General features: G+C 52.5%; 3 protein-coding genes across 7 annotated transcripts in view; 1 reads left to right on the top strand and 2 right to left on the bottom strand.

The window, feature by feature from the left end:
- Positions 1 to 54: 54 nt before the first annotated feature.
- C6H20orf173 (chromosome 6 C20orf173 homolog) lies at positions 55 to 9,196 on the bottom strand. 2 transcript variants are annotated; one of them, XM_066238091.1, is made up of 5 exons: positions 9,145 to 9,196; positions 3,368 to 3,515; positions 1,432 to 1,794; positions 765 to 1,190; positions 55 to 624 (listed from the first exon to the last, which is right to left on the bottom strand). In XM_066238091.1, exons 3-5 carry the CDS (start codon positions 1,741 to 1,743, stop codon positions 598 to 600), a joined length of 765 nt encoding a protein of 254 aa, XP_066094188.1. In that variant the 5' UTR covers positions 1,744 to 1,794; positions 3,368 to 3,515; positions 9,145 to 9,196; the 3' UTR covers positions 55 to 597. The 2 variants fall into 2 exon arrangements, with proteins under 2 accessions (XP_066094188.1, XP_066094186.1); XM_066238089.1 differs by lacking the exons at positions 3,368 to 3,515; positions 9,145 to 9,196 and having other exon boundaries at positions 1,432 to 2,565.
- An 80-nt stretch (positions 9,197 to 9,276) lies between these two features.
- Positions 9,277 to 18,292, top strand: ERGIC3 (ERGIC and golgi 3). Of its 2 annotated transcripts, XM_066236274.1 has the most exons (14): positions 9,277 to 9,434; positions 9,572 to 9,642; positions 9,762 to 9,849; positions 10,049 to 10,168; positions 11,062 to 11,155; positions 12,359 to 12,524; positions 12,667 to 12,724; positions 15,561 to 15,575; positions 15,889 to 15,920; positions 16,730 to 16,826; positions 16,904 to 16,968; positions 17,616 to 17,752; positions 17,826 to 17,881; positions 18,074 to 18,292. In XM_066236274.1, the coding sequence occupies exons 1-14, from the start codon at positions 9,347 to 9,349 to the stop codon at positions 18,151 to 18,153; spliced, it is 1,167 nt and encodes a 388-aa protein (XP_066092371.1). In that variant the 5' UTR covers positions 9,277 to 9,346; the 3' UTR covers positions 18,154 to 18,292. The 2 variants fall into 2 exon arrangements, with proteins under 2 accessions (XP_066092371.1, XP_066092372.1); XM_066236275.1 differs by lacking the exon at positions 15,561 to 15,575.
- Positions 18,293 to 19,969: 1,677 nt separating this feature from the next.
- Positions 19,970 to 25,103, bottom strand: part of LOC136309116 (fer-1-like protein 4) — a 32,302-nt gene continuing 27,168 nt past the window's right edge. For 2 of the 3 annotated variants that reach the window (XM_066237192.1, XM_066237193.1), the window contains exons 39-45: positions 24,546 to 24,709; positions 23,940 to 24,025; positions 21,740 to 21,838; positions 21,283 to 21,524; positions 20,551 to 20,828; positions 20,369 to 20,469; positions 19,970 to 20,274 (exon numbers count right to left, since the gene is read on the bottom strand). In XM_066237192.1, the coding sequence (XP_066093289.1) occupies positions 20,049 to 20,274; positions 20,369 to 20,469; positions 20,551 to 20,828; positions 21,283 to 21,524; positions 21,740 to 21,838; positions 23,940 to 24,025; positions 24,546 to 24,709 (1,196 nt within the window). In that variant the 3' untranslated portion in view covers positions 19,970 to 20,048. The remainder of the gene's footprint in view (positions 20,275 to 20,368; positions 20,470 to 20,550; positions 20,829 to 21,282; positions 21,525 to 21,739; positions 21,839 to 23,939; positions 24,026 to 24,545; positions 24,710 to 25,103) is intronic. The other variant, XM_066237195.1, reaches the window with a different exon arrangement.

Genomic DNA, 25,103 nt, shown 5'->3' with positions numbered 1-25,103 from the left:
TCCTGGAGCTGGGAGGAGAATGGAGCTCACCTTCTCCAGGGAAGACCACTCTGAATACACAGAATGACCCCGGAGCTGAGAAAGGAGAGCATCAACTAGCTGCTGCTCCTCCCATTCGAGGGAGAGAGAGGACTCCCCAGGAAGACAAGAGAAGGGTGTTCCAGGCAGAGGGAACAGTGTGTGGGAAGGCACGAGGCAGCTGGTGTGTTTAGGGAATGCCATGAAGCCCAGTGTGTAAGCCTGGGAGAGAGAAGGGGAGAGGAAGGGTCAGATCACGCAGGGTCTTGGAAGCCAAGCAGCAATTTTTAGGATCTCTGCTGAAGGTACAGGGGAGAGAAGTTTTAAGTGAGGACGGGATAAGACTCTTAACTGGGTTAGATGGACGAGGCACAGAACAGAGCCATGAGCCCCAGGGATGGATACTGACCCTGGTTATCCAGCCTGTTGCCTTGGTTTTACCTGAGGAAGGTGGAGCTGATGACCAGAACTTGGGGACAAGGGGAGAGGGAACCTACCTGGGGCCCTTCCCACAGCAGCCTACATTCATATCTTACTCCCTCCTGACCCCTTACCTGGTCTTTGCTATCTTCCATTCCACTAGGGAACTAGATCCTCTTCCAAAATCTAAGAAAGAATTAGGAGGTGGGGTTTTCAGCAGCCCGTGAGACCTGGGAATGTTCTGCAGCTGCCCTCAATAGGTTACCCTGCAGTGACCTCCCCTTACCCCCATGCTAAGAATGTCTGGTTTCCAGACCATCAATCACCTCCTGACTCAGAGCATCTGAAGTCCATGCCAGACCAGAAAGCTTCAGGAGAAGCAGCAACAGCTGTCTCCAGGGACCGTAGGCCCCAGCATTACTATGGCAGGTGAAGCGTCCCATTGTTTGGTTCTCTACCATCTCGAAGCCCTGAACAGGGGCCTGGTTCATCCTGGGAAGGAGAACAGAAAATGACAGAACTCTGGAGGCAGGTCTGGACCTTCCTTCTCCCTGCCCTCTCCTCAGCACCTGCCTGAAGACTGTGGTGTGCTGGGTGACGTTGTTGCCGAGGCCAGAAGCCTGCAGGATCTTCGAGTTCCCCACCAGCATACAAGTCCCACAGTGTAGATCATTATGGCTCAGTGAGGGGTTGAGAATCTCCTTGGACAACTTCTCCCACACTTTGCCTAGCTCGCTTGCTGAGTTGATGCCCTGGAAACGGCCAGAGGGAGGAGATTCAGGGCTAGGGCCCAGATTCCCAGTGTAAGGGAATCAGACTCCCAGTATCAGGCCCAGGTACGTGAGACCTCCATGCAGAGGTTGGGGGCTGAGGCTCTCAAGAAGGAAGGTGCACTAAGCCAGGGCCAAGAGTAGGGATTTGGACTGGAAAGTGGGAGATTGGCTAGGCCTGGGAAGGACAGGGGAGGGGTTAGGCCCAGTGTTGACCACTGACCAACCACCAGAGCACAGCATCACGGGTCATGGATTCTGTTGTCTCCATCAGGCACCCCATCGTCTTCTCATAACATGCATCAAAGCACCAGGCATCTCTGACTGTGTGGTGGCAGAGGGAGCAGTTGAGGATCCCAGATGGGCAGCCACACTTCCCGAGCTTGAACCAGAGGCAATTATCATGCCATGGTACCAAGTACATTGGTTTTTCCTGGGGTGCCAATTCAGGTTTCCAATCCAGGCAGGGGACTGTCAGGCACAGGATGAGTACCCAGAAGAACTGTAAGACAAAAATCTGCCACACTTGCTTCATGTCTTGCCCCGGCGATGGCTTCTGTGGCAGGCAACAGACTGGCTTTTCTACCTGGGTCAGAGAAAGAAGAGAAATGAGGCTACAACAGCCCCACAAGCCTGTCCTGTTGGCCTCTATGGCTCCCAGCCGTCCACACCATACCTCCTCCCAACCCCTCATCTTTTGCCTCCTTATCCATTTGCTCACCTCCAAATAGGACTCTTAACTGGGCGTGGCATGGAAGGTGCAAGAAGAGAAAGATGCCATTTGGTGTGTCCTGTATCCTCCCCACAGGAGGAAAGCTTAGCTTTCAGTGAAGTCCATCTGCCACACAGTTATATCTTAGGTCCCATCACAAGTACATATTGTGACCTCCGTCCGTTAGCCTGCCAGGGCACAGCCACCACCTCATCCTGTCCGTAATACAGAAGCTGTCTACACTGAATGTAAAAGCCACAAAGACAGGGCCAACTTTATCTTCTTTACCTCTGCATTCCTCAGACTTAGAATCATTTAATAAACGTTTATGGGACACACAAACAGAACTGAGAGGAAATTTAAATCCTATTTATGTCTGATTCCCCCTCTCCAATTGTGAAACTGGCTCATACTTCTCTTCTTTAGACCTTATAATCTACAACTTATTGGACTTCCACTAAGATGTCACAGAGATCCCTCCCACTGAACAAGCCTGAGACTGAACTCAGGATTTCCCCCTTAAACGAATTACTTCCCAACTTGTCTGTCTCTAAATGGTCCCACCACCCTGACTGGGTAGCTCAGTTGCTTAGAGCTTTGTCCCAATATGTCAAGGTTGTGGGTTTGGTCCCCGGTCAGGGCACACACAGGAATTAACCAAAGAATGAATAAATAAGTGGAACAACAAATCAATGTTTTTTTCTCTCTCCTTCCTTCTTTCTCTAAAATCAATCAATTAAAAATTTTAAATAAATAAGTAAATGGTCCAACAATTCACCCAGCTGCTGCAGCCAGAGGCCCGAAGCCCGTGTGCTGGCCTTGGTTTCTCCCTCTCCTACGACTTCCAAATTCATTTTTTAAACCCATTCGCTTCTATCTCCAAAACACCTCCTTTTCCTCATCTCCACTCTCACCCCCTTAATTCAGTCCTAACCTGTGAAAGATATTAAAAAACAAACAACAAAACTTGGAGTTGTTTTTAAGGTTTCAGGGGAGAAAAAAGGTCAGAAACCATTTTATTATTATTTTTAATCAAAATGTTTTCTTCCATGGGATGAGAACAGTAAAACAGTTCATCTCAACTAGTGGAAATCTGCACTGGTTATTTTATAGCTTTAAAAATAATTCACAAAAAAATCTGAGTAAGGTAGGAAATCCAGTTAATTGTATCATATCAATGTCAATTTTCTGGTTTGAATAATGTTCTTATTGATATTATATGGTAAGATGCTACAAATAAAATAAACTGAGGATGGGTACACGGGACTTCTCTTTGCTATTTTTGAAATGTCTTATGTGTCTATAGGTATTTCAAAATAAAAAGATTTTTAAAAAGCATCTAGAAAAAAGATGCATAGTAAGCTTTATTGCTGTTTTATTTATGTCAACTGATAAAGTCTTTTTTTACTGTTGTAAAACACTCAAAAACTTTACCATTTAGCCTGACCTGTGGTGGCGCAGTGGATAGAGCGTCGACCTGGAAATGCTGGGGTCGCCGGTTCGAGACCCTGGGCTTGCCTGGTCAGGGCACATATGGGAGTTGATGCTTCCAGCCTCTCCCCCCTTCTCTCTCTCTGTCTCTCTCTCTCCCTTCTCTAAAAATGAATAAATAAAATTAAAAAAAAAAAAAAACTTTACCATTTAGAATGTACAATTCAGTGACAATACATTCACAATATTATGCAACTGCTGTCTAGTTCCAGAACATAATCATCACCCCAAAAGGAAACCCATACCCATTAAGCAGTCATTCCCCATTTTTCTCTTAGCCCCTGGGGGGAAAAATGATCTTTTAAAAAGTTAAAACATCTCAAAATGTTAGCTTTGTTTTTCAACAAGGTGCAATTTACACAAACACCATAACATCCACACATTTTAAGCATATGATTCAATGCCTTTTAGAAAATGTATAATTGTGCAAGCATGACCATGATCTGGTTTTAGGACTTCTCCATCAGATAGATCCCTCACTGACATCTGCAGTCAATCCCACTCTTCATTTTAGGCAACCCTAACCTATCTTCTCTAGACATTTGTTTTGTTTGATCACTTCAAATAAGTAGAATTATATAGTACATATGATTATGATGTCTCAGCAATGTTTTGGTTTTTTCTTCTTGTCCAGGACACATATTGAGACAGTTGGATGACTTTTTTTTCTAGCCTATGCTTTTTTTTTTTTTTTAATTCATTTTAGAGAGGAGAGGGAGAGACAGAGAGGAGAGACAGAGAGAGAAGAGGGGGAGGAGCTGGAATCATCAACTCCCATATGTGCCTTGAGCAGGCAAGCCCAGGGTTTCAAACCAGCGACCTCAGCATTTCCAGGTCGACGCTTTATCCACTGCGTCACCACAGGTCAGGCTAGCCTATGCTTTTATTACGAGTTCTAGCTGTCAAGGTTCCATCGTTTTATCAAGGCCTCAAGGTATCATCCATCTCTTCTCCCTATATAGGCTTTAATATCCAATCCCAAAGAAGACTCCCCCCCAATGTATTTTGACAGGGATAATAAAGCAAGTACAAAAAGGTCATGGGGGACTTCAGGCTACACTGATTAAGGAATACTTTATTCCTGGCCAGTTGGCTCAGTGGTAGAGCATCAGCCTGGTGTGTGGATGTGCTGGGTTTGATTCCTGGTCAGGGCACACAGGAGAAACATCCATCTGCTTCTCCACCTCTACCCGATTCCTGGTCAGGGCACACAGGAGAAACATCCATCTGCTTCTCCACCTCTACCCTTTTTGCTTTTCTTTCTCTCTCTCTTCCCCTCCTGCAGCCATGGCTCAATTAGAGCAAGTTGTTTCCGGGCACTGAGGATGGCTCCATGGCCTCCGCCTCAGGTGCTAAAAAATGGCTCTGGTTGCAATGGAGCAATGGCCCAGATGGGCACAGCATCACCCCCTAGTGGGTTTGCCGGGTGGATCTAGGTTGGGATACATGTGGGAGCCTATGCCTCCCCTCCTCTCACTAAATAAAAAAATAAATTAAAATAAAATAAAAAATATATAATATATATATACACACACACACACACACACACACGTGAAAAAAATACTTTATGAGGTCCTGGCTGGTTAGCTCAATTGGTTACAGCACAGTCCCAAAACAAGGTTACAGGTTTGATTCCCGGTCAGGGCGTATATGGGAAGCAACCAATGAATGCACAAGTAAATGGAAGAACAATTCGATGTTTCTCCTTCTCTCTCTCTCCTTTTCCCTCTCTGTGTCTCTAAAATCAATTTAAAAAATTTTGGTTTTTTGGTTTTTTTTTTACATTTTATTTATTCATTTCTTTAGAGAGAGAAGACACAGAGAGAGAAAGAGAGAGAAAGAACAGAGGGAGGAGCAGGAAGCATCAACTCCCCTATGTGCCTTGACCAGGCAAGCCTGGGGTTTAGAACCGGCGACCTCAGCATTCCAGGTTGACGCATTTACCCACTGCGCCACCACAGATCAGGCAGTAAGTTTATTTATTTTTATTTTTTTCTTTACAGGGACACAGAGAGAGAGTCAGAGAGAGGGATAGACAGGGACAGACAGACAGGAACAGAGAGAGATGAGAAGCATCAATCATCAGTTTTTTGTTGTGACACCTTAGTTGTTCATTGATTGCTTTCTCATATGTGCCTTGACCGCGGGCCTTCAGCAGACCGAGTAACCCTTTGCTTGAGCCAGCGACCTTGGGTCTAAGCTGGTGAGCATTTTTTATTTTGCTCAAGCCAGATGAGCCCGTGCTCAAGCTGGCAACCTCGGGGTCTCGAACCTGGGTTCTCAGCATCCCAGTCTAACGCTTTATCCACTACGCCACCACCTGGTCAGGCAAAAAAACTTTCTGAAACCATTTTTTCCCCATCTATTTGATTTCAATAAAAAAAGCAACTTCTTTGCAAAGCCTTTTTAAACTGACATAGCATCTTACCCAATTATAGCTTCTAACACATATTACCTCCCAATGGACATAATCATTTATGTAAAAGTGCTCTGTACACTGTAACATAATTTGTCTATATATATATATTTTTTTATCTTACAGCACATAAAGTTTTATTTTGCAAGTGAGTGTGATTCTTTTTTTTTAATTTTATTTATTTATTTTAGAGAGGAGAGGCAGAGAGGAGAGAGAGACAGAGAGAGAGAGAAGGGGGGAGGAGCTGGAAGCATCAACTCCCATATGTGCCTTGACCAGGCAAACCCAGGGTTTCGAACCGGCGACCTCAGCATTTCCAGGTCGACGCTTTATCCACTGCGCCACCACAGGTCAGGCAATTTGTCTATATTAATACAAATTATTATTATGATTTAAAGGGAAAAGAAAAGAAATAAAACCAAAGTCTGTAGATTGCGGACACACCAGCTCCATTAACCACCACTCCCGCCCCATCTCCAGAGCCAAAAACCCTGCTCAGGGGTTTACTGCCTTTTTCTTTTTAATTTATTTTGTGACAGAGTCAGAGAGAGGGACAAACAGAAAGGAAGAGAGATGAGAAGCATCAATTCTTTGTTACTGCACCTTAGTTGTTTGTTGATTGCTTTCTCATATGTGCCTTGACCGGGGGGCTTCAGCAGACCGAGTGACCCCTTGCTCAAGCCAGCGACCTTGGGCTCAAACTGGTGAGCTTTGCTCAAACCAGATGAGCCTGTGCTCAAACTGGAGACCTCAGGGTCTCGAACCTGGGTCCTCAGCATCCCAGTCCAATGCTCTATCTACTGCGCCACCACCCAATCAGGCTGAAGTTTACTGCCTTTTTGACTCCTTTACTTTTAGTCTCTGGGAATTTTCTTATATTTTCATGAGTCAGCTATATGTTCAAAGTGATACTTGTTATTCAGCATTTCAACATGCTTTGCAGTGGGAAGGTTAAGTCTGCATACTGCTAGAACTAGAATTAGAACCTTTATAATTAACTTGCTCATTGGTTATTGTTTTATGACTTATGTAATTATTTGAATAATGCTCCACAAATATTGAAAGAAGAGTCTTCCTTAGGTGGATTGCATCACTGTGCAAACAGGAATTATTTGCCTGAGACTCTTCTTAGCTCAGTGCTTCGCAAACTTGAGTATGCCTCAGAATCACCTGGAAGGCTTATTAAAAACACAGAGTGTTGCCTGGCCTGTGGTGGTGCAGTGGATCAGGCATCAACCTGGAATGCTAAGATTGCCAGTTCAAAACCCTGGGCTTGCCTGGTCAAGGCACATATGGGAGTTTATGCTTCCTGCTCCTCCCTCCCTTCTCTCTCTCTGTTTCTATTCACTAAAATGAATAAAAATAATAAAAAATAAATAAAAACACAGAATGTTGAGCCACATCCCCAGTTTCCTGTTGTTGGGGGGGGGGAGGTAGGGGAAGGGCTGAGAATTTGCATTTTAACAAGTTTCCTGGTGGTGTCAATGCTGCTGGTCCAGGTATCACACTTTGAGAACCACTGCCTTAGCTTGTCGTATTGAGCCAGCCAAGTATTTTACAAAGAAAAACTGATTCCTCTATTAAAATGGAAGCTCATATTTGAATTATACTTTTCCTTTCTAACAAGGGGCTTATAATTCCTGCCACAGCCTGCAACTGCTTCCTGTCTCTCTGCTTCCGTTCTACCCATCCCTCATCCATTCTCCACCCAGTAACTGGCATGATCTTAAACTCATTTTCTGCTTGGATCCTTTAAATGGCATCCCCCTGCACTCACAATGAAATACACAATCTGCCTGACCTGTGGTGGCGCAGTGGATAAAGCCTCGACCTGGAATGCTGAGGTTGCTGGTTTGAAACCCTGGGATTGCCTGGTCAAGGCACAGATGGAGTTGATGCTTCCTGCTCCTCCCCTCTTCTTTCTCTTTCTCTCTCTCTCATTCTCCTCTCTAAAATGAGTAAATAAAATCTTTAAAAAAATAAATTAGGCCCTGGCCGGTTTGCTCAGTGGTAGAGCGTCGGCCTGGCGTGCGGGGGACCCGGGTTTGATTCCTGGCCAGGGCACATAGGAGAAGCGCCCATTTGCTTCTCCACCCTCCCCTCCTTCCTCTCTGTCTCTCTCTTCCCCTCCCGCAGCCAAGGCTCCATTGGAGCAAAAATGGCCCGGGCGCTGGGGATGGCTCCTTGGCCTCTGCCCCAGGCGCTAGAGTGGCTCTGGTCAGAGCGCCGCCCCGGAGGGGCAGAGCATCAGCCCCTGGTGGGCAGAGCATCGCCCCTGGTGGGCGTGCCGGGTGGATCCGGGTCGGGCACATGCGGGAGTCTGACGGTCTCTCCCCGTTTCCAGCTTCAGAAAAATACAAATAAATAAATAAATAAAAATAAATTTTAAAAAATCCAAAATCCTTACACATTTCCCAGCCATTCTGGCTTTGTTCCTAGAACTTCTAGAACTTTCCAAGTTCCGCCTTGCCCCAGGACGTTTGCTCTTCCTGGAACATCTAATTCCCTCCCGCTCCTACTCTCAGCACTTCACCTCCCTAGTTTCTTCCCTTCCTTCACATCTCATCTTCAATGTCACTCACGTGGGGTCCCTTCCCTGACCCCTGTATTACTGAAGACCCTAAGCAGCTCTCCCCATCCGGCCTTGAGACACCACCCCCCCCAACACATGCTTATTCGCCACGGTATTCCCAAAACCCAGGGAAGACCCAGGATATGGGAAGAGCTTGATAAATAAGCGTAAAGGAGTCATTTGGTCTGGAGCTCCATCGAGGAGCGACGCCTCCAGACCGGGCAGCACCTGTAGCCTCTGAGGCCTTCCTCCTCCTCCCCTCCCCCTCCCCATTCCTTCTACTCCCCTCACACAGAAAAAATAAACATAAGAAAAAAGAAAAGGGTTGGATTGAGGCCCCGCATTACTTAGCTGGGACGTAGGGTTAAGTTACCTGGCTCCTCAGGCCAGTTTCTGCTCCAGAAAGCGGGTATGTCACACCCGCTTTCTGCAGCGGGGATTCTGAACCGGGGTGCCAGCCACACCTAGAGAGAGGTTCGGATTCAACAGGTCTGTGGTGGGACCCGATGATTCTCCTTTCTAACCAGGCCCCGGATAATAGTGGGCCTGCTAATTAGGGGCACTTTGAAAACCACTGTTCTAGGAGGTTCTAGAAGGTTCCAAGTTCCAAGAGTCTGAGGTAAAACTCCTGCCACAGTTCCTAGCACAAGCTAGGCAAGCGAGCGCTGCTACTGCTGTTTCTACCCCGCAGAGACCTCCTCGGGTCCCCCCGACCGCCTGAGGACCACCCTGACTGAGAAAGCACCTGCCAACGGGCGGCGTGCACACGCCGCTAACTGCAGCGCCCATCCACCCCGCGGCCAGAGTGAGGACGCAGGTGACGGGGTGGGGCCGAGCGTGCGCAGTGCTGCGCCTGCGTGCAGGGAGGGGGCGTGGCTCAAGCTCTGGGCCGGAAGCTGGAGTCCTCAGGGGCGGGCCGGCTGGCATCCCCTTTCCGGCTGGTCCCCATGGAGGCGCTGGGGAAGCTGAAGCAGTTCGATGCCTACCCTAAGACTCTGGAGGACTTTCGGGTCAAGACCTGTGGGGGCGCCACCGGTAGGCCGTGGTGGGGCCGGGGTCTCGGGGACAGGGGTGTCCCGGAGGTTGGCCGTGGCTCCTAGACTCTGTCCGGCCTGCCAGGGGCTGAGGGAGCTGGACAGAGGCCATTCTGACCCTCGCTCCCTGCCCTGCAGTGACCATTGTCAGTGGCCTTCTCATGCTGCTGCTGTTCCTGTCCGAGCTGCAGTATTACCTAACCACAGAGGTAAGGGGCGGGGCCTAGTACGTGCGCGGGTCTTGACATTCTAGGAATCGGATCTTTAGGGATGGGAATGGGGAAAAAAGAGGCATGAGCTACATCTTACTGAGTTAGTGCTGCCCCAGGTGCATCCTGAACTCTACGTGGACAAGTCACGGGGAGATAAACTGAAGATCAACATCGATGTATATTTTCCGCACATGCCTTGTGCCTGTGAGTACCGTCCCCTGGGTGGGAGTTGCAAGTCCCAGGATTCTCACTCACGTGGGTTCTCTGTACTGGACCCCAGGACAGCCTCCTTCCCCTAACACACTGCTGCCCCAAGACACGCTGAGCTTCCCCCTACCCTTCCAACACCCAGATTCCCTTGCCCCTCGGATCCCATTACCCTACCCTGACTTACTGCTTCCAGATCTGAGCATCGATGCCATGGATGTGGCCGGCGAGCAGCAACTGGATGTGGAACACAACCTGTTCAAACAGCGTCTAGATAAGGATGGCATCCCCGTGAGCTCAGAGGCTGAGCGTCATGGTAAGTGGGGGAGGGGCCTGATCTCAGATCCCAGAACTGGGCATACCCAAGCTCTACATTCTGGCAACGGTACTGTGGCTGGCCCAGTAACCAATGAGGCAACTAAGATCCAGAGAAGAGAATGGCTTGTTTAGGGCCCCCAGCTATTAATCAAAGTGGACTGGGCCCTGGCCGGTTGGCTCAGCGGTAGAGCGTCGGCCTGGCGTGCGGGGGACCCGGGTTCAATTCCCGGCCAGGGCACATAGGAGAAGCGCCCATTTGCTTCTCCACCCCCACCCCCTCCTTCCTCTCTGTCTCTCTCTTCCCCTCCCGCAGCCAAGGCTCCATTGGAGCAAAGATGGCCCGGGCGCTGGGGATGGCTCCTTGGCCTCTGCCCCAGGCGCTAGAGTGGCTCTGGTCGCAGCAGTGCGACACCCCGGAGGGGCAGAGCATCGCCCCCTGGTGGGCAGAGCGTCGCCCCTGGTGGGTGTGCCAGGTGGATCCCGGTCAGGCGCATGTGGGAGTCTGTCTGACTGTCTCTTCCCGTTTCCAGCTTCAGAAAAATACAAAAACAAAAAAACAAAACAAAGTGGACTGAAATCCAGCCTCTATGTGTTGGCTACCCGGCTATCATTCTCAGAGGTCCCAGTCCTTGGATGTCATGGTTTGAGTACAATAACCTGCACTCAGCTGACATTTTGTATTTACCATTATTGTTTTATTGCTATTTTCAAAAGAAATAATACATGTATAGAGTGCACAGTACCTGACACATAGTATGCGCTATGTATTAGTTATTATTATAAGTTCTGTTCTTCTCAAGTCACAGGCCAAAGGTCCCGTGTGCAGGGTTTGGGAGGACAGATTTCACTTTGTCGGCCCCCAGCTGATCCCCGCCTCTGCCCTCTCCTTAGAGCTTGGGAAGGTCGAGATGAAGGTGTTTGACCCTGACTCCCTGGACCCTGACCGCTGTGAGAGCTGCTATGGTGCTGAGACAGAAGATATCAAGTGAGCCAGACCCTGGTGGCGGGAGAGGGGACGGGAAGGGAGCAGGGCTCCCATCAGACACTGTCTGTAAGTCATCCTCAGCCTCACTCGGACTCTTTGGCAGGCATGGAGGTTGGACCAAGAATTCAGAGGGGTTGGGGTGTATGCCTCAGTCACTGATCCCTGTATGAGTGACTAAACTGTGCCCGGGCCCTGCCTGGGGGCTGCAGACCTTGGGAAGCAGCTGAAATGGTCCTTGTTCTGCTTCAGCGGTGCTCTCTGCCAGCCGTTCGTCCTTGGACCAAGCCACATAACCTCTCTCTTTTTTTTTTTTTTTTTTAACATTGACAGAGAGTCAGAGAGAGGGATAGACAGGGACAGACAGACAGGAACGGAGAGATGAGAAACATCAATCATTAGTTTTTCGTTGTGCATTGCAACACCTTAATTGTTCATTGATTACCTTCTCATACGTGCCTTGACCGCGGGCCTTCAGCTGACGGAGTAACCCCTTGCTTGAGCCAGCGACCTTGGGCTCAAGCTGGTGAGCTTTTGCTCAAACCAGATGAGCCCTCACTCAAGCTGGCAACCTCGGGATCTCGAACCTGGGTCTTCCGCATCCCAGTCCGACACTCTATCCACTGCGCCACCACCCGGTCAGGCCACATAACCTCTCTTACAAACAGGAATGAATATCACACCTTTCTCATAAGAGTCACATCCTGATTAAATATTTGTATACTCTATGTAAAGCACCGGGACAGAAGGCCTAGTTCAGATTAATACGCCCATGATATATAGCACTGCTAGTATGTTTCCCAGCCCCTGACCCCTGAGAGGCTCATTCAGCAGGCCAGGTCAGCGGTGAGTCCTGGGGGTGTGTATTTTAAAAACAATTATTATTGTGGTAAAATATATGTGACATAAATGTTACTATTTTAACCATTTTCAAATGTACAATTCAGTGGCATTAACTCCATTCATAGCATTCTGCAGTCACCACCACTATCTGTTCCAAAACTTTTCATCACCTCAAACAGAATGGAAATATGTATTTTAACACTTCCGCTGCCACTGAGGAAACGCACTTTGAGAACATTTGGTGGTCAGGGATGAGACTGATGGAGACTCCGTTAGCGGGCAGAACTGCTCAGGCTTTATTTCCCAGCTGCCAGCACCGTTTTTGTGCCTCTTTGATGCTCCCCTGCTCCCCCTCCCCTGCAGGTGCTGCAACACCTGTGAGGATGTGCGAGAGGCTTATCGCCGTCGAGGCTGGGCCTTCAAGAACCCGGACACTATTGAGCAGTGCCGGCGAGAGGGCTTCAGCCAGAAGATGCAGGAGCAGAAGAATGAAGGCTGCCAGGTGTATGGCTTCTTGGAAGTCAACAAGGTACAGGAAGCACTGAGGCCGGGCAGGGCCATTTGGGCTTTGGGATGGCCCCACTCCAGTGTGAATCGAGGGCCTGCTCAGGTCCTTAGGGAACACAGGGAAGGGAGGAGACAGCTGGAGAATGAGGGAATATCCCCTACAGGTGGCTGGAAACTTCCACTTTGCTCCCGGGAAGAGCTTCCAGCAGTCCCACGTGCACGGTGAGTGATCCTCCGTCAGCCAGGGAGCCTTAGACCCTGGGCACCTTGGTGAGTTTGAGTGGCAGTTAAGAGCACAGGCTGAGGAGCCAGAAAGGTTCTTAACTTTTCTGAGCTTCAGTTTCCTACTTTACAAAATGGTGATGATAGTACTTATCTCTAGGGTATTTGTGCAGCTTAAAAACTATAGCACAGAGCCTAGTTTATGGGAGGCACTCATTTTAAAGGTAGCACCCAGTCTCAGGTAACCTGCGTGTGAGGCTTTGAGGGAAGCAGAGCTGGGTTGGAACACAGGTCTTGCCACTCCCAAGCTATGTCATTATTGGGAACTAGTGAGCCCTACTCAGTTTCTTCTGTACAGTGGGGCTGAAGATACCAGTAGCTACCTCACAGGGTTGTTCACAGGGGTGAATGAGTGAACTCTATGCTCATTCATCCATTCATTCATGTACTAGATATTAGTAATGGCCGACTGTGTCCCACATGCTGGTCTAGGTGCTAAGGACCCAGGAGTGGGCAAAACAAAGTCTCTGCCCTCAGAAGAGTCTAGTAAAGAAACAGACAATAAATAAGTACATGAACTATATGGTATATCGAGTGCTATTAAATAATAACCAAAAAAAGCAGGCTAGGTGACGGAGGTGAGGGGCTTGGGCGAGACAGCGGGTGTGCTCTTTTATATGGGGTGGCCAGGGAAAGACTGACCGGGTAATATTTGAGCCAGCCCTGTGAAAGTTTAGGGGGAGGGGCTTCAAAGGCACCCCCTGAGGTGAGAACATGCTGGCTGGTCCTAGGCACAGTAAGAAAGTCAGGGTAGCTGCAGCAGAGTGAGCAGAGCCGCGTGGTTAGAAAGACGGTGAGACAGGTAAAGGGCCTTGTCATGTAGGGCTGGGAGGGGAGTTGAGGGCCTTGGGCTTTTGAAAGGTGGGCAGCACTCTGCTTCGTGGAGAAGACTGTAGGGAAAGACAGAACCAGAGAGGTCCATCCGGGGCAATCGCAGTGACCAGGCCAGCACGGGCACGAGGTGATGGGGCAGGACCAGAGAAGTGATGAGGCGCTGAAAGTGACGCATATATTGAGAGCGGAGCTCAGAGGTGTTGCTGGCAGGTGTGAAGGGTAAGAGAAAGAAGAGTCAGGGTTTTGTGCCTGGAGTAGTGAGAGGGGGAAGACACAGAGGAACAGGTTGAGATGGTTGGAGGAGGGGCCATGAGGCAGGTAGTCAGCTTTTGACAGGTTCAGACCAATGGCGTTGGGTGTCCTTTTAGACACCCAGGACGCAGTTGGCTATTCAAGTCTGGAGTTCAGTGTAGACAACTCCTTTGTAGAGTTGGCTCTAAGGGGAGAGGGTCGGCTGTGGCTGGAAGGAACTGTGGGGTGCAGGGAGGGCTTTGTGAGGCGTGTGACATGGCAGTGTGTTAATCAGCTGTCGGAAAGCGTCTGCTAAAGAGGGAACAGGTCATACTCCACAGATGAGAGGGACAGGCACGGAGTGAGGACCCTAAGAAGGGAAAGAAGACAGCATCAAGCACCTCTCAAGTGCAGAAAGCTCAAACTGGGCAACAGGAGGAAAGGCAGACTACCCATGGACAGCTGGGTGATACGGAGTCCCCAGGCATTGAGCCAGGGGCAGGGTCGGACAGGAGAGGGCAGTGGCCAGTGGCCAGTGGCCAGAAGCTTTGAGCAGCAGCCGGGGAGGACTGACCCGCAGCTTCTGTGCGGAGCTCCCAGGGACTATAACAGTAGGGCTGGTTGGAATAGTTTGGTATGAGTTGCAGAGCTGGGGATTTTTAGAGAAGATCCAGGAACTGTGATCTGAGGTGGCATTTAGGAGCAAGGAGGACATCCCTTTAGATCTCGGAGAAGGACGGGTGTGGGAAGTAGTTACCAGCTGGGGGCTGCAAGGGAAAGAGTCCCTTCAGGGAAGAACCAGGCTGCGGCGGGACAAGGTGAGGGGAGTGTTTGGAGGTTGAAGATGGAGAGGCTTTGCTGGTGAGGAGCAGGGCCCATAGAAGGTCTGGGAGGAAAGGGAGGCGGATCATATTAGGGGATGTTCAGAGCCACGTGCTGACGTTGTTGAGTAGGAGTAGGGAGTGGGAGGTGGCCTTGACAGTCCTGAGCTGCCCAGTGGATCTAGCTCTGCTGGTCTCTAAGGCAGTCTGCGGGGGTGAGGCTGAGTGTTGGGGCGGGGCAGGTAGGTGGGTCCGGAAGGGCTGACACTGGCATTGTGGGAAGTCAGCAGGCTGGTGGCAGAGGGCCTGCAGGCACTTGTAGGAGGCGGTGCTGCAGGCGGCAGCACCTCTGCTTCTCCACCAGGGCTGTTCACAGAGTCACGGAGCCCAGGATGGATCCAGTTCTGACCCAGAGGGATGTTCAGAGCACAAAGCTGTAGCTGCCTAAGGCCATAAGGCTGGTGAATTGAAGGTCAGGGAGCTAGTTCCTGACATCCTTGTTGATTAGGGGTAGGGGAGGAGGAGAGATTGTCAAGTTGGCCAAGTACTGTTCCATCTTAGATCCTACCTGGTCCTCAGGACAGCCCTGTGCAGAGATCGCTGAGGCCCAGAGAAGCGAGTAATTTGCCCAGTGTGAGCTCTAGGTCTTTTGTTCTTCCTGGGCAACCATACTTCTGCCCCAACCCTCTTGGCACTCTTCCCTGGCCAGGGAGGGGCTCCTTTGGACCAGAAGGAGGCTTGTTAGCTGGGTCCAGACTGCTGCTGAGGCAGTATTCCAGTCCTCCTTTCTACCACATGTCTTGCTCCATAGTTCTCATTGTGAGCTCTGAATCTTTCTCTTCCTCTCTTCTCTCCCTCTTTCTTCTCTCCCTCTCGCCCCCATGCTGCAGTACATGCTGTGGAGAGTAAGTGGCCCTGCCCCCAGGGAGGCCGAGCCCCCAGGTCTGGGGCGGCCTACCCTCCCAGAATGGGGGGAGGTTTGGATGGGCCTGGGGTTGGGGCCTTCTCTGGCCGGACTGCTGGGTGACTATAAAAAGCGCTGGGACGTATCTTTGAGTTTGGTTCTTTGCAGCAGGAGAGATTGGGGTCAGAGGGCAGGAAGAATTTATTCTGGAACAGATGGTACAGGGAACCCATTGACTTCCTTTGGGAAAGGCTCTGAGGGTGGGGCAGAGGAGCCCTGCTCTGCCGGTTGACACCTGCCCTCTTCTCTCCTAGTCCATGACTTGCAGAGCTTCGGCCTCGACAACGTATGTACCAGGTGGAAATCCTAGAGGGCGGGTGGGTGGGAGGTGGTTGCTGCCGTCATTTCTCTGCAGGGACGTCCTGGGTCGGGAGAGCAGATAAAGAAAAATGTACCACATTCTGACAGGGGCTCCAGACTGAGGGGCGTGTAACTGGAGTGACTTTTGAACTGAGATCTGTGCAGGCTGGAGGCAGGAGATGGGGTTGGACAGGATCGTGCTGGGCGCAGTCAGGAGGGACTGTGGCACTTCTCGTGAACCACAAAGCCAGTGTGGATGGATGAGTCTGGAGAGGTTGGTGGGCACCAGGCCACAGGACTTGGGGGCCATGCTGAGGAGCCTGGTCTTGATCCTGAGGGCAGTGAGGCGCTGTTTGCCTACCTTACCAGGGGTGTGGCATAATCAGATTTGCATATTTTTTAAGACCCCTCTAGTGGCTGAGTTCAATATAGACTAGAACAGGACAGGAGCGGGAGCTGGGGCCCCTCTAGCCTGGGCACCCCTGGATTGAGACCTCAGGGAAAGCCAGCACCTGCCACAAGGGCCCTGCCCAGTCTGTATGGCCTGATGTATGGATGCAGCCAGAACCTCAAACTCTGGAGTCCCAGCAGCCTGCAGACTCTGTGGAGAAGGAGCTCATAGGTGGGAAGTAGGGGTGCCTGTCTCAGATTCTCCCAGACAGGGCCCCCCCATCTCCACACATTCACTCGCCACGCCCAGGCGTCCCTGTCTGCTACTGTCCTGCGGAGCATTGGATGGGGCGGGGCGGCTGGGCCTCGAGTGCGCTGCGTCCCAGGCACCGGTGTTGCTTGCAGATCAACATGACCCACTACATCCGGCACCTGTCATTTGGCGAGGACTACCCAGGCATTGTGAACCCCCTGGACCGCACCAATGTCACCGCACTTCAAGGTACCAGCCTGGGAGGTAGCCCTCAGCGCCTCGAGCCCTGCCCGGCACGCATGCCCAGTGCTCTCTTCTCCCTGCAGCCTCCATGATGTTCCAGTACTTTGTGAAGGTGGTGCCCACGGTGTACATGAAGCTAGATGGGGAGGTAAGTCTGCAAGAGCTCAGATGTCAGAGTCCCTCTTGGTGACAAGCACTTGAGTCCCTTCAACCTGGGAAGGGAAGTGTGGCCCTTATTCCCATGTGATGCATCCATGGCTTGTGATGACAAGTCAGGGCTCAGAGAGTGTAGGTGCTGTGTCCCCCCAAGCCCCAGGCTGTCAGATGTCAAAGCACTTTGTCTTTTTACTTGCTCAAACTGCATCCATCCCTTCCTTTAGTGCCCACTGTCTGCCTCCCTGTCCCCGTGGTCTGTGCTGGGCTGGAAATGACCCTTCCTAGGCACCTACTCCCCCTTCTGCTGGCCTGGGGACAGCAAGCACCTGAGCAGACTGGTAGAAGGCATGGGACTGAGTTTGCAGAGGAAGCCAGGGACCCCACTGAGAGGACCCACCGGATGTAGCTGGGACTGGTAGACTCTGAAGGGCTGGTGAGCGGAGGGGCGGCTGGGTTGTTAGGCTGGGAGAGGGTATCTAGGTGGTCCCCAGGCCTGGCAGGGCTCATTACCAACCTGGGGCCTTGTTTTCTCCTCAACACTCTGGGTACTACAGGACATAGGGCAGGAACAGAGTAGGGTGGGGGCGTGGGAGCCAGGCTGTAGAGCTGGCCCCGGCCTAGGCTCCCCTCCCATCCCAGGTGCTGAGGACAAACCAGTTCTCTGTGACCAGACATGAGAAGGTCGCCAATGGGCTGCTGGGAGACCAGGGGCTTCCTGGCGTCTTCGTGCTCTACGAGCTGTCGCCCATGATGGTGAAACTGACGGAGAAGCACAGGTGAGGGTGGGGAAGGGGTGGCCCTGGGCTGGTGGCAGGAGGGAGGCCTGCTGACCCGCCTCCGCCCTGCCAGGTCCTTCACGCACTTCCTCACGGGCGTGTGCGCTATCATCGGGGGCATGTTCACAGGTTAGTGGCTCCGGGGTGTCTGTTTGGCACTGGGTGTGGTGGGGAGGGTAAAGCCTGGGTTTCCCCCAGATTTTGGCTAAAGGAGAATAAGCACCTCAAGGCCAAAGGGAGATGCTGGTCTGCCCAGTAAGGCTCTGGAGGTCAAGCCAAGGGTCCAGCTGGGCCAGTGCCAGCCCTTATCTCTCTCCCCAGTTGCTGGACTCATTGATTCACTTATCTACCACTCGGCACGAGCCATCCAGAAGAAAATTGATCTAGGGAAGACAACGTAGTTGTTCCCTTCCCCTTTGTCGTTCCTCCTCCTCTTGTCTCTTTGGCTTTGTGGTCCTTTCCCTGTCTGCCCTGCACCCCCTTCCTCCCTGGATAGTCTATTGCAGCCCCAGGTTGATAAATCTGTTTGTTGTGATAGTACTCACTGGTCTCCGTGTGGTTCTTGGGTCTGGGGACAACCCCTCATCACAGCCACGTTCTTGAAGGCAGCCAGGACTGACAGATTAGGCCGGATGCCCTCTGGGAGTCCCACATAGACATCCCCTGGTTTATAGGGCTTTGTTCAGACCAAACAAGTTGAACCCACAGCCCTACTCACGGTCCCTCCTGCACTGTGGTCTTATGGTTTGAGCCTCAGGGCTGAGACAGACTTTTGCAGGATGAGTTTTGTGGAGCCACCATGGTGCCCAGGTTCCTGAGTGTCTGACCCCAGTGATAGTAATAGAGCCCTGGGAACAGGTAGAGCTTACCACCTCTGCAGTGACAGCTGAAGCTGGGGCCCCTGCCACCCTGGGTCAGTCACCTGGGTCTCTGATCCTGCTGTGCCAGGCCCTTGCTGGCTCCTGGTGCTGAGAGGTGTCCTGCCAGTCCCGTGCAGTCTCCAAGGTGGAGGCAGAGCTGAAGAACAGGGAAGGAAGGAATGGCCATTTTGGAGCAGGGTGAGCATCACCCAGCTCTGGACTCAGTGCGGGCTTCCCATTATAGAACCAGGTCCCAGACCTCACCACTCCCCAGAGATATTAATAGCTGGTCCATTCATCCGGTCATTTCTCAGGGAGTTTCTGTGTCGGACAGTAGTGAGGGAGAACAGAGAGAGGACAGAAAGCAAAGTAGATCAGTGATAGCAAAACCTTTGGAGGCAGACAGACCTGAGACCTCCCCCGATGGGATCACTTACGATCTGTGAGATGCTTACACATTATTTAACCTGTGGGCATCAGTCTCATCCCTAAGTTGTGGGTGATAGCTGGCGGGAACCTTGTTGTCTGGGCCACTCAGGAACCTTCCCCACTGGTTAGCAGTATCCTGAATTTCCTCTGGAACCTCCCTCCATCTTCAGCTTAGTGGTTTGAGAGGAGCGCTGATCTACCACCCTGCGCTCCAAGGGTGGCCCCGTCAGCACATCCCACCCCCTGGCCACAGCTGCCTGGGCCAGCCAGGCTCTCAGGAAGAGGAAGGCTTCCCTGGGCTGTGAATGTGGGGAGGCATCGGTTGCTGCAGCCCCCCAGACGACAGCAGAGCTGAGCCTGGAGGCAGAAAAATGTCTTGGTGACATCATTTGAACCCTGTGACAAATTGCACCTGAAGACAGCACAAAACCCTGGGAATTTGAGTTATTTAAGCCAAAATATTCCCTTATTGCTCAAGCCAGTTTGGGTTGGGATTTATATTATTTTGTTTTTGTCATATTTTATCATTTTGCAAGGAGGGGTTTCTATTACTTGCAGCCAAAAGGATCTTTAAATGATATGGCTACTCTCAGGGTTGGTGAAGAATAAATTAGTGAAGTCTGTGAAGTGCTTGGCTGTCATGGAATGGCAGAAACCGCAAGCAGATGAGGTGAGCGGGACCCAGCCACTGGCAGGAGCAGCAGGTGGGCTGCTCAGAGCGTATGACACCTCAGCAACCAGGGCTTCTCGGCCCAAACCTCCTGTTAGGTCGTTCTTCCCTGCCGTGGGGCCGCAAGGGGACCTTCCATCCTTGTGTATCATTTGCCCAGAGTCCCCAGCATCCTAGGTCACCCAAGACCTGTCTGCTCTCTGCCCCCTGCGCTCTGCACAGTGTGTACTCAGGCACCAGAGTGGATGAGTGCAAAGGTTTATTCAAAGGAAGCAGTGAAGTCGAGTAGCTCACGTGGTGGGAAGGACTTCTAGGAGCGGTGGTTGAGGGGTGGGTACTAGGGGGCGCGTGTCTGAGGTCCGTTAGGGCCACGAGGGTGTTGGAGGGGGAGGAAGATGGCCTCGCTGATCTGGCCGGGTATGGTGTAGAAGACCAGGAGGAGGAAGATGACGATCAGCGCCAAGAGCAGTAGCAGCACCAGGATGCGCCAGTACCGGCGACAGATGAAGAAGACGAAGGTCTTCAGCGGGTTCACGAACCAGTTGAAGGAGGTTTTGGGGCGGCTGTGGGAAAAGGGGTGGAAAGGTGTCGGAATGATGAAGCTGGGGCCTCCCCACCACCCCCTCAAGCTCTGGCAGCATCCCTACAGCCCCTCACTTGGGCTTCTCCAAAGGCTCAGGTTCCTTCCGCCCCTTCCCCACGGGCCGTTTCTCAGCCTCCTCCACTGTCAGCAGCTCAAACTCTGCCTCCACCTTCCCCTGCAGAAAAGGGGAACAGGCTGAGCTCGGGTGGCTCAGACCTGGCTCCCGCCCACCCAGCCCCTAGCCAGCCGCACCCACCGTGAGGATGTAAGCGTTGCCTCCGGCGTCTGTGAACTCGAAGTCTTCCGGCCGGCCTTTCCTCCTCTTCCTCCTCTTCTTGCCGGCCTGGGCCTCCCGCTGCTCCCGCTCCTCGTCCTCCGGCTCCCGCAGCTTCAACACGGGCCACCAGCCCCGCAAGCGGCGGCAGCGGAACAGGCTGCACCTGGGGGCAGCCCCATCGCGGGCCAGCCGCACAGAGCAGAGCTCGGGGACCCGGGTGCCCCGCACCATGTCCGGTAGCTGCAGCTCCAAGGATCCTGTAAGTCCAGAGCTCTCTGGGTTAGGCTGGAGATCCAGGTCTATCCCAGCGGTAGGGGGGTTGGGCAGCACAGCGTGATTGTAAGTCAGGGCATCAGAAGTTAGAACGTGGTGGTCAGGCCTCAGCTGTGGACCACACACCACATCTCCCGGTGAATCAGGGCCGGGGGCGGGACCTGACGGCTAAAACAGACCAGAGGCAAAGGCCATGGAGTCAGTCAGCCTGAGCTGGGGTCAAACCAGAGGCTGTCAGGGGCTTTGGGTAGGGATGGAAGTCATGGTGCTCATGGCTGAATAGGTTCAGTAATTAGGCCAGACCGCAAAGGTTAGAGACCTAGGGCCTGAAACCCAGGAGCTAGGGCAGGATCAGAGTGGGGGCCAAGGGCCCCAGGGGCAGGGAAAAGAGGGCAGAAATTGGGACGAGGTTGAGGTAGGCGGAAGGCCCCGCAGTACCAAGGAAGTCGTTGGCGGAGATGCGGTCATAGTCCCAGACCTGCAGGACCAGCACGGCCGGCTGCCGGAACTCGGCCTCCTCCAGGGCGAAGGGTCCAGGCTTGCGCCGGACGCTCACCTCCCGCTCCGTGGGCAGGTAGTCAAAGCGGAACACGAAGCGCCAGTTGAAGTTCCCCTCCCCAGTGAGAGAGTTGAAGTGCACATCTGTCTCCTGCTTGTCCTGCTCCAGCCCCTTCACCCAGCTTGAGCCCGGGAAAGGGAGAGACTGAGGGGGGCGCAGCTGGCGCCAAGCCCAGACCCAGCTAGCCCCGCGGCTTACCCTCCAGGCCAGTCCCTCCACCGGCTCCGGGCGCCTCAGAGGGCTTAGGGGACAGGGCTGTCTCAGCTCCAGGGTCCAAGCCCCAGGTGTACTCTCCCTCAGTATACTGCCATCTCTCCAGCCCAGCCGCAGGCCTACCTTTTCACGTAGATGTCACTTGACATCTCTCCCGTGAGTGGGTTCACATCATCCAGAACCACATCCTCCGTGTTCCAGATGATGACTCTGAGCTCATAGCTGGGGGAGGTATGAGGGAGGGAGGTTTCAGATTTTTTTTTTTTTTTTCTGAAGCTGGAAACGGGGAGAGACAGTCAGACAGACTCCCGCATGCGCCCGACCGGGATCCACCCGGCACGCCCACCAAAGGGCGATGCTCTGCCCCTCCGGGGCATCGCTCTGCCGAGACCAGAGCCACTCTAGCGCCTGGGGCAGAGGCCAAGGAGCCATCCCCAGCGCCCGGGCCATCTTTGCTCCAATGGAGCCTTGGCTGCAGGAGGGGAAGAGAGAGACAGAGAGGAAGGAGAGGGGGAGGGGTGGAGAAGCAAATGGACGCTTCTCCTATGTGCCCTGGCCGGGAATCGAACCCGGGTCCCCTGCACGCCAGGCCGACGCTCTACCGCTGAGCCAACCGGCCAGGGCCAGGTTTCAGACTCTTGAGAGGAGTCCTGGGAAGGATTGCGGAAGCAGGAAGGACCTGGGCCAGGGCTGCTGACGGTCAGTCGTTGGGCACCTGATGTGTGACCAGCTGGGTGATCAGGGTGCCCATGGTCCCTTGAAGGGCAGGTATGACTGACCACCTCCGCCACAGCAGGTGGCACCAGAGATAGTCTGCTAACCCAACTGAGCCAGCAAGGCTCTCCCTCCCCTAAATTTGGAATCAGGACCCAAAAAGTTGAGTCATGAAGCATCAGATGCAGAGTTAGAGCCACAGTAAGCCAAAGTGACATGCAAGCTGAAGTTCTGGGGTACAGAGGAGGGCAGGTGAGTAGAGAAAGCCAGTCATCAGAGAGAAGGGGAGAAGAAAAGGCAGAGTGGCAAGGGACAAATGGAGGACCTGCCTGCAGCATTCTTGATCCTACCCCAAATAGCCTGTGCTTGGCTGTCATAGGGTTTACCAGTGTCAATTTCCCCTCATTCATTGACAGCACCCTGATTTTCCCTTGGTGACCCTAACCCCACTGTCAATCTGTGTGATTCTGGTGGGGCCCCAGAGGTGGATACATCACCTAGGACATCACCCAGAACTGGCCAATTAATTATAGCGCCATGACCACACCAAGTGCTTCAGGGATCAGCATTGGACCCAAGCTGGCCCAAGGAGAGCCAGCCAGCCCTGAGACTTCTGCTCCAACTGGAAAAGAGGTGTGTATATTTCTGCACAAGTAGTCCACTTGGTCAGGTGTAAATCTGGCACCATTAGAAGCCACCTTGCCCCTATACTGTGAAAGCCTCCCCAAGAGTGACACCAAGGAAAGCAGTTCCCAGGGGTGGAAAGTGCCAGATTGCTGACATCTGACTGGCGTACACCCTACACAGGGCTCTACTCATAGGAAGTGGGGGCTTATTTGGTATTTGAAAGTGATGGACACAATAAATTGTGTGTGTGTGTGTGTGTGTGTGTGTGAGAGAGAGAGAGAGAGAGAGAGAGAGAGAGGAAGGGAGAGAGATGAGAAGCATCAATTCTTCAGTGCAGCACCTTAGGTGTTCATTGCTTTCTCATATGTGCCTTGACTGGGGAGCTACAGTGAGGAGTTACAGCAGACCAAGTGACCCTCTGCTCCAGTCAGTGAGCTTGGGCTCAAGCTGGTGAGCCTCACTCAAACCAAATGAGCCTCCGCTCAAGCCGGCAAGCTCAGGGTTTTGTTTGTTTGTTTGTTTGTTTTGTGGGGTTTTTTAAAACAGAGACAGAGAGAGAGTCAGAGACAGGGATAGACAGGGACAGACAGACAGGAACGGAGAGATGAGAAGCATCAATCATTAGTTTTTTGTCGACTTCTTAGTTGTTAATTGATTGCTTTCTCATATGTGCCTGACCGCGGGCCTTCAGCAGACTGAGTAACCCCTTGCTGGAGCCAGCGACCCTGGGTCCAAGCTGGTGAGCTTTTTGCTCAAGCCAGATGAACCCACGTTTGAACCTGGGTCCTTCCACATCCCAGTCTGCCTGATTAGGCCACAATAAATTATTTTTAAAGGGGGTGTTTAATGGCTTACCTAGTTGAAAAGCCTGGGTCAGCAGCCTCTGCCTGCTTAAGTGGAGGCCCAGGTTTTTGGAGGGCCCTTTTGCGGAGTTCCAAGATGTGCCCGCCTCATGAGAGGAGGGGCCAGGGCTCCCTCTCACCTGATTGGCTGCCGAGGCTTGATGTCAACTGGGGGTGGCGCAGGAACATCACGGGGGAAAATGTCAATCCACAAGTGAAGGGATCCCTGGGCACACAAGAGAAGTTGGACCAGGATGTTGGGTCTTGCTGGGGTCCCCACCTCCCCTAACAGCCCTGTGGCCAGAGGCTCTGCCTTGCCCCAGGTGGAGATAACAGCGGGGGTCAAGAGGGCATGGTTGCACAGAGCCAGGGTAATGAGGAAGAAGGTGGAGTCTGTAGTGGAGGGTCCAGGGTTGACGTTAGGTTAGGGGTTTGGGGGTGAGGCCCCAGAAATGGAAAGATGAAAGCAGCAGTAAGATCTGGTGTTCCCAAGGTCCAGACCCTAGGGACCTGGGGTCAGGCTGGGAGTGCCAGGTCTGAGCTCTGGTGGCCCCGAGGGTCAGTATCCTGCTGACCAGAGTCAGGGGCAGAGGTATGAGTGGAGATGCCGGGGGCCAGGGCCAGGAGCCGAGATCAGAGGCGGCAATGTTGTGCTCAGGTGGAGGGCTCGGGAAATGGGCGCCCTGGGGCGCAGGACCGGCTGGGGGTCCTGGGGTTGGAGGGTTGGGTGCTGAGCTCTCCCTCACCTGCAGCAGCCCCGGGCTGCGGGGATGGTAGAGGGGCCGTGTTTCCACGTGCTCAGGTACCAGCTGGATCCCCAAACCTGGCATCTCCTGCCAGCGCCGCAGCACAAGCAATGCCTGGCCCTCCTCCTCAGGGACCTCACTTGCCACTTTGGGTCCCCCCCTATCTGGAACAAGACGTGTGTGAGCTTGGGTTCCACACAGCTCCCAACCCTCCTCCCTTCCTGCCCCCACCCGTCAACGGAAGCTCTAAGCTAAGGCCGCGTGGTGGTGGACAGAATCCCTGGGCCGAGAGGGCCAGTGCACAGTGCACAGAAAGTGGGGGTGCTGCTCTAACAGCTTTTGTCAGTGAAAAGCCAGCAGTCTGGAGGACAGTGGGGTTGGAGGGGCTGTGGCTTCTGCACACTGTTTAGAGACAAACCATCACAGTTCAATTCTACAACCACATTCTGTTGTATGGGACCCCCTGTGGGCTCCTGTGTATCCTGGGAACTTGGTTAGCTATGGCTCTGAGGAGTCTGGTTTGGCTCTTTAGGGATCTCACGCTCACCAACAAAGACC

The sequence above is a fragment of the Saccopteryx bilineata genome, chromosome 6 (genome assembly GCF_036850765.1).
Source record: "Saccopteryx bilineata isolate mSacBil1 chromosome 6, mSacBil1_pri_phased_curated, whole genome shotgun sequence".
Lineage (NCBI taxonomy): Eukaryota > Metazoa > Chordata > Mammalia > Chiroptera > Emballonuridae > Saccopteryx > Saccopteryx bilineata.
The sequence above is the reverse complement of the archived record's forward strand: the minus strand, read 5'-3'. Positions and strand labels throughout refer to the sequence as shown.

Excerpts from the sequence above, each read along its gene's own strand:
- C6H20orf173 (XM_066238089.1), bottom strand. The coding sequence starts at position 1,902 with ATGAGGGGTTGGGAGGAGGTATGGTGTGGACGGCTGGGAGCCATAGAG. Across the intron at positions 1,191-1,431 it reads ATGCTGTGCTCTGGTGGTTG|GGCATCAACTCAGCAAGCGA; the intron begins GTCAGTGGTCAA and ends GGCCGTTTCCAG. Across the intron at positions 625-764 it reads CAGATGCTCTGAGTCAGGAG|ATTTTGGAAGAGGATCTAGT; the intron begins GTGATTGATGGT and ends ATTCTTTCTTAG.
- ERGIC3 (XM_066236274.1), top strand. The coding sequence starts at position 9,347 with ATGGAGGCGCTGGGGAAGCTGAAGCAGTTCGATGCCTACCCTAAGACT. Across the intron at positions 9,643-9,761 it reads AGTATTACCTAACCACAGAG|GTGCATCCTGAACTCTACGT; the intron begins GTAAGGGGCGGG and ends GTGCTGCCCCAG. Across the intron at positions 10,169-11,061 it reads CTCAGAGGCTGAGCGTCATG|AGCTTGGGAAGGTCGAGATG; the intron begins GTAAGTGGGGGA and ends CCCTCTCCTTAG.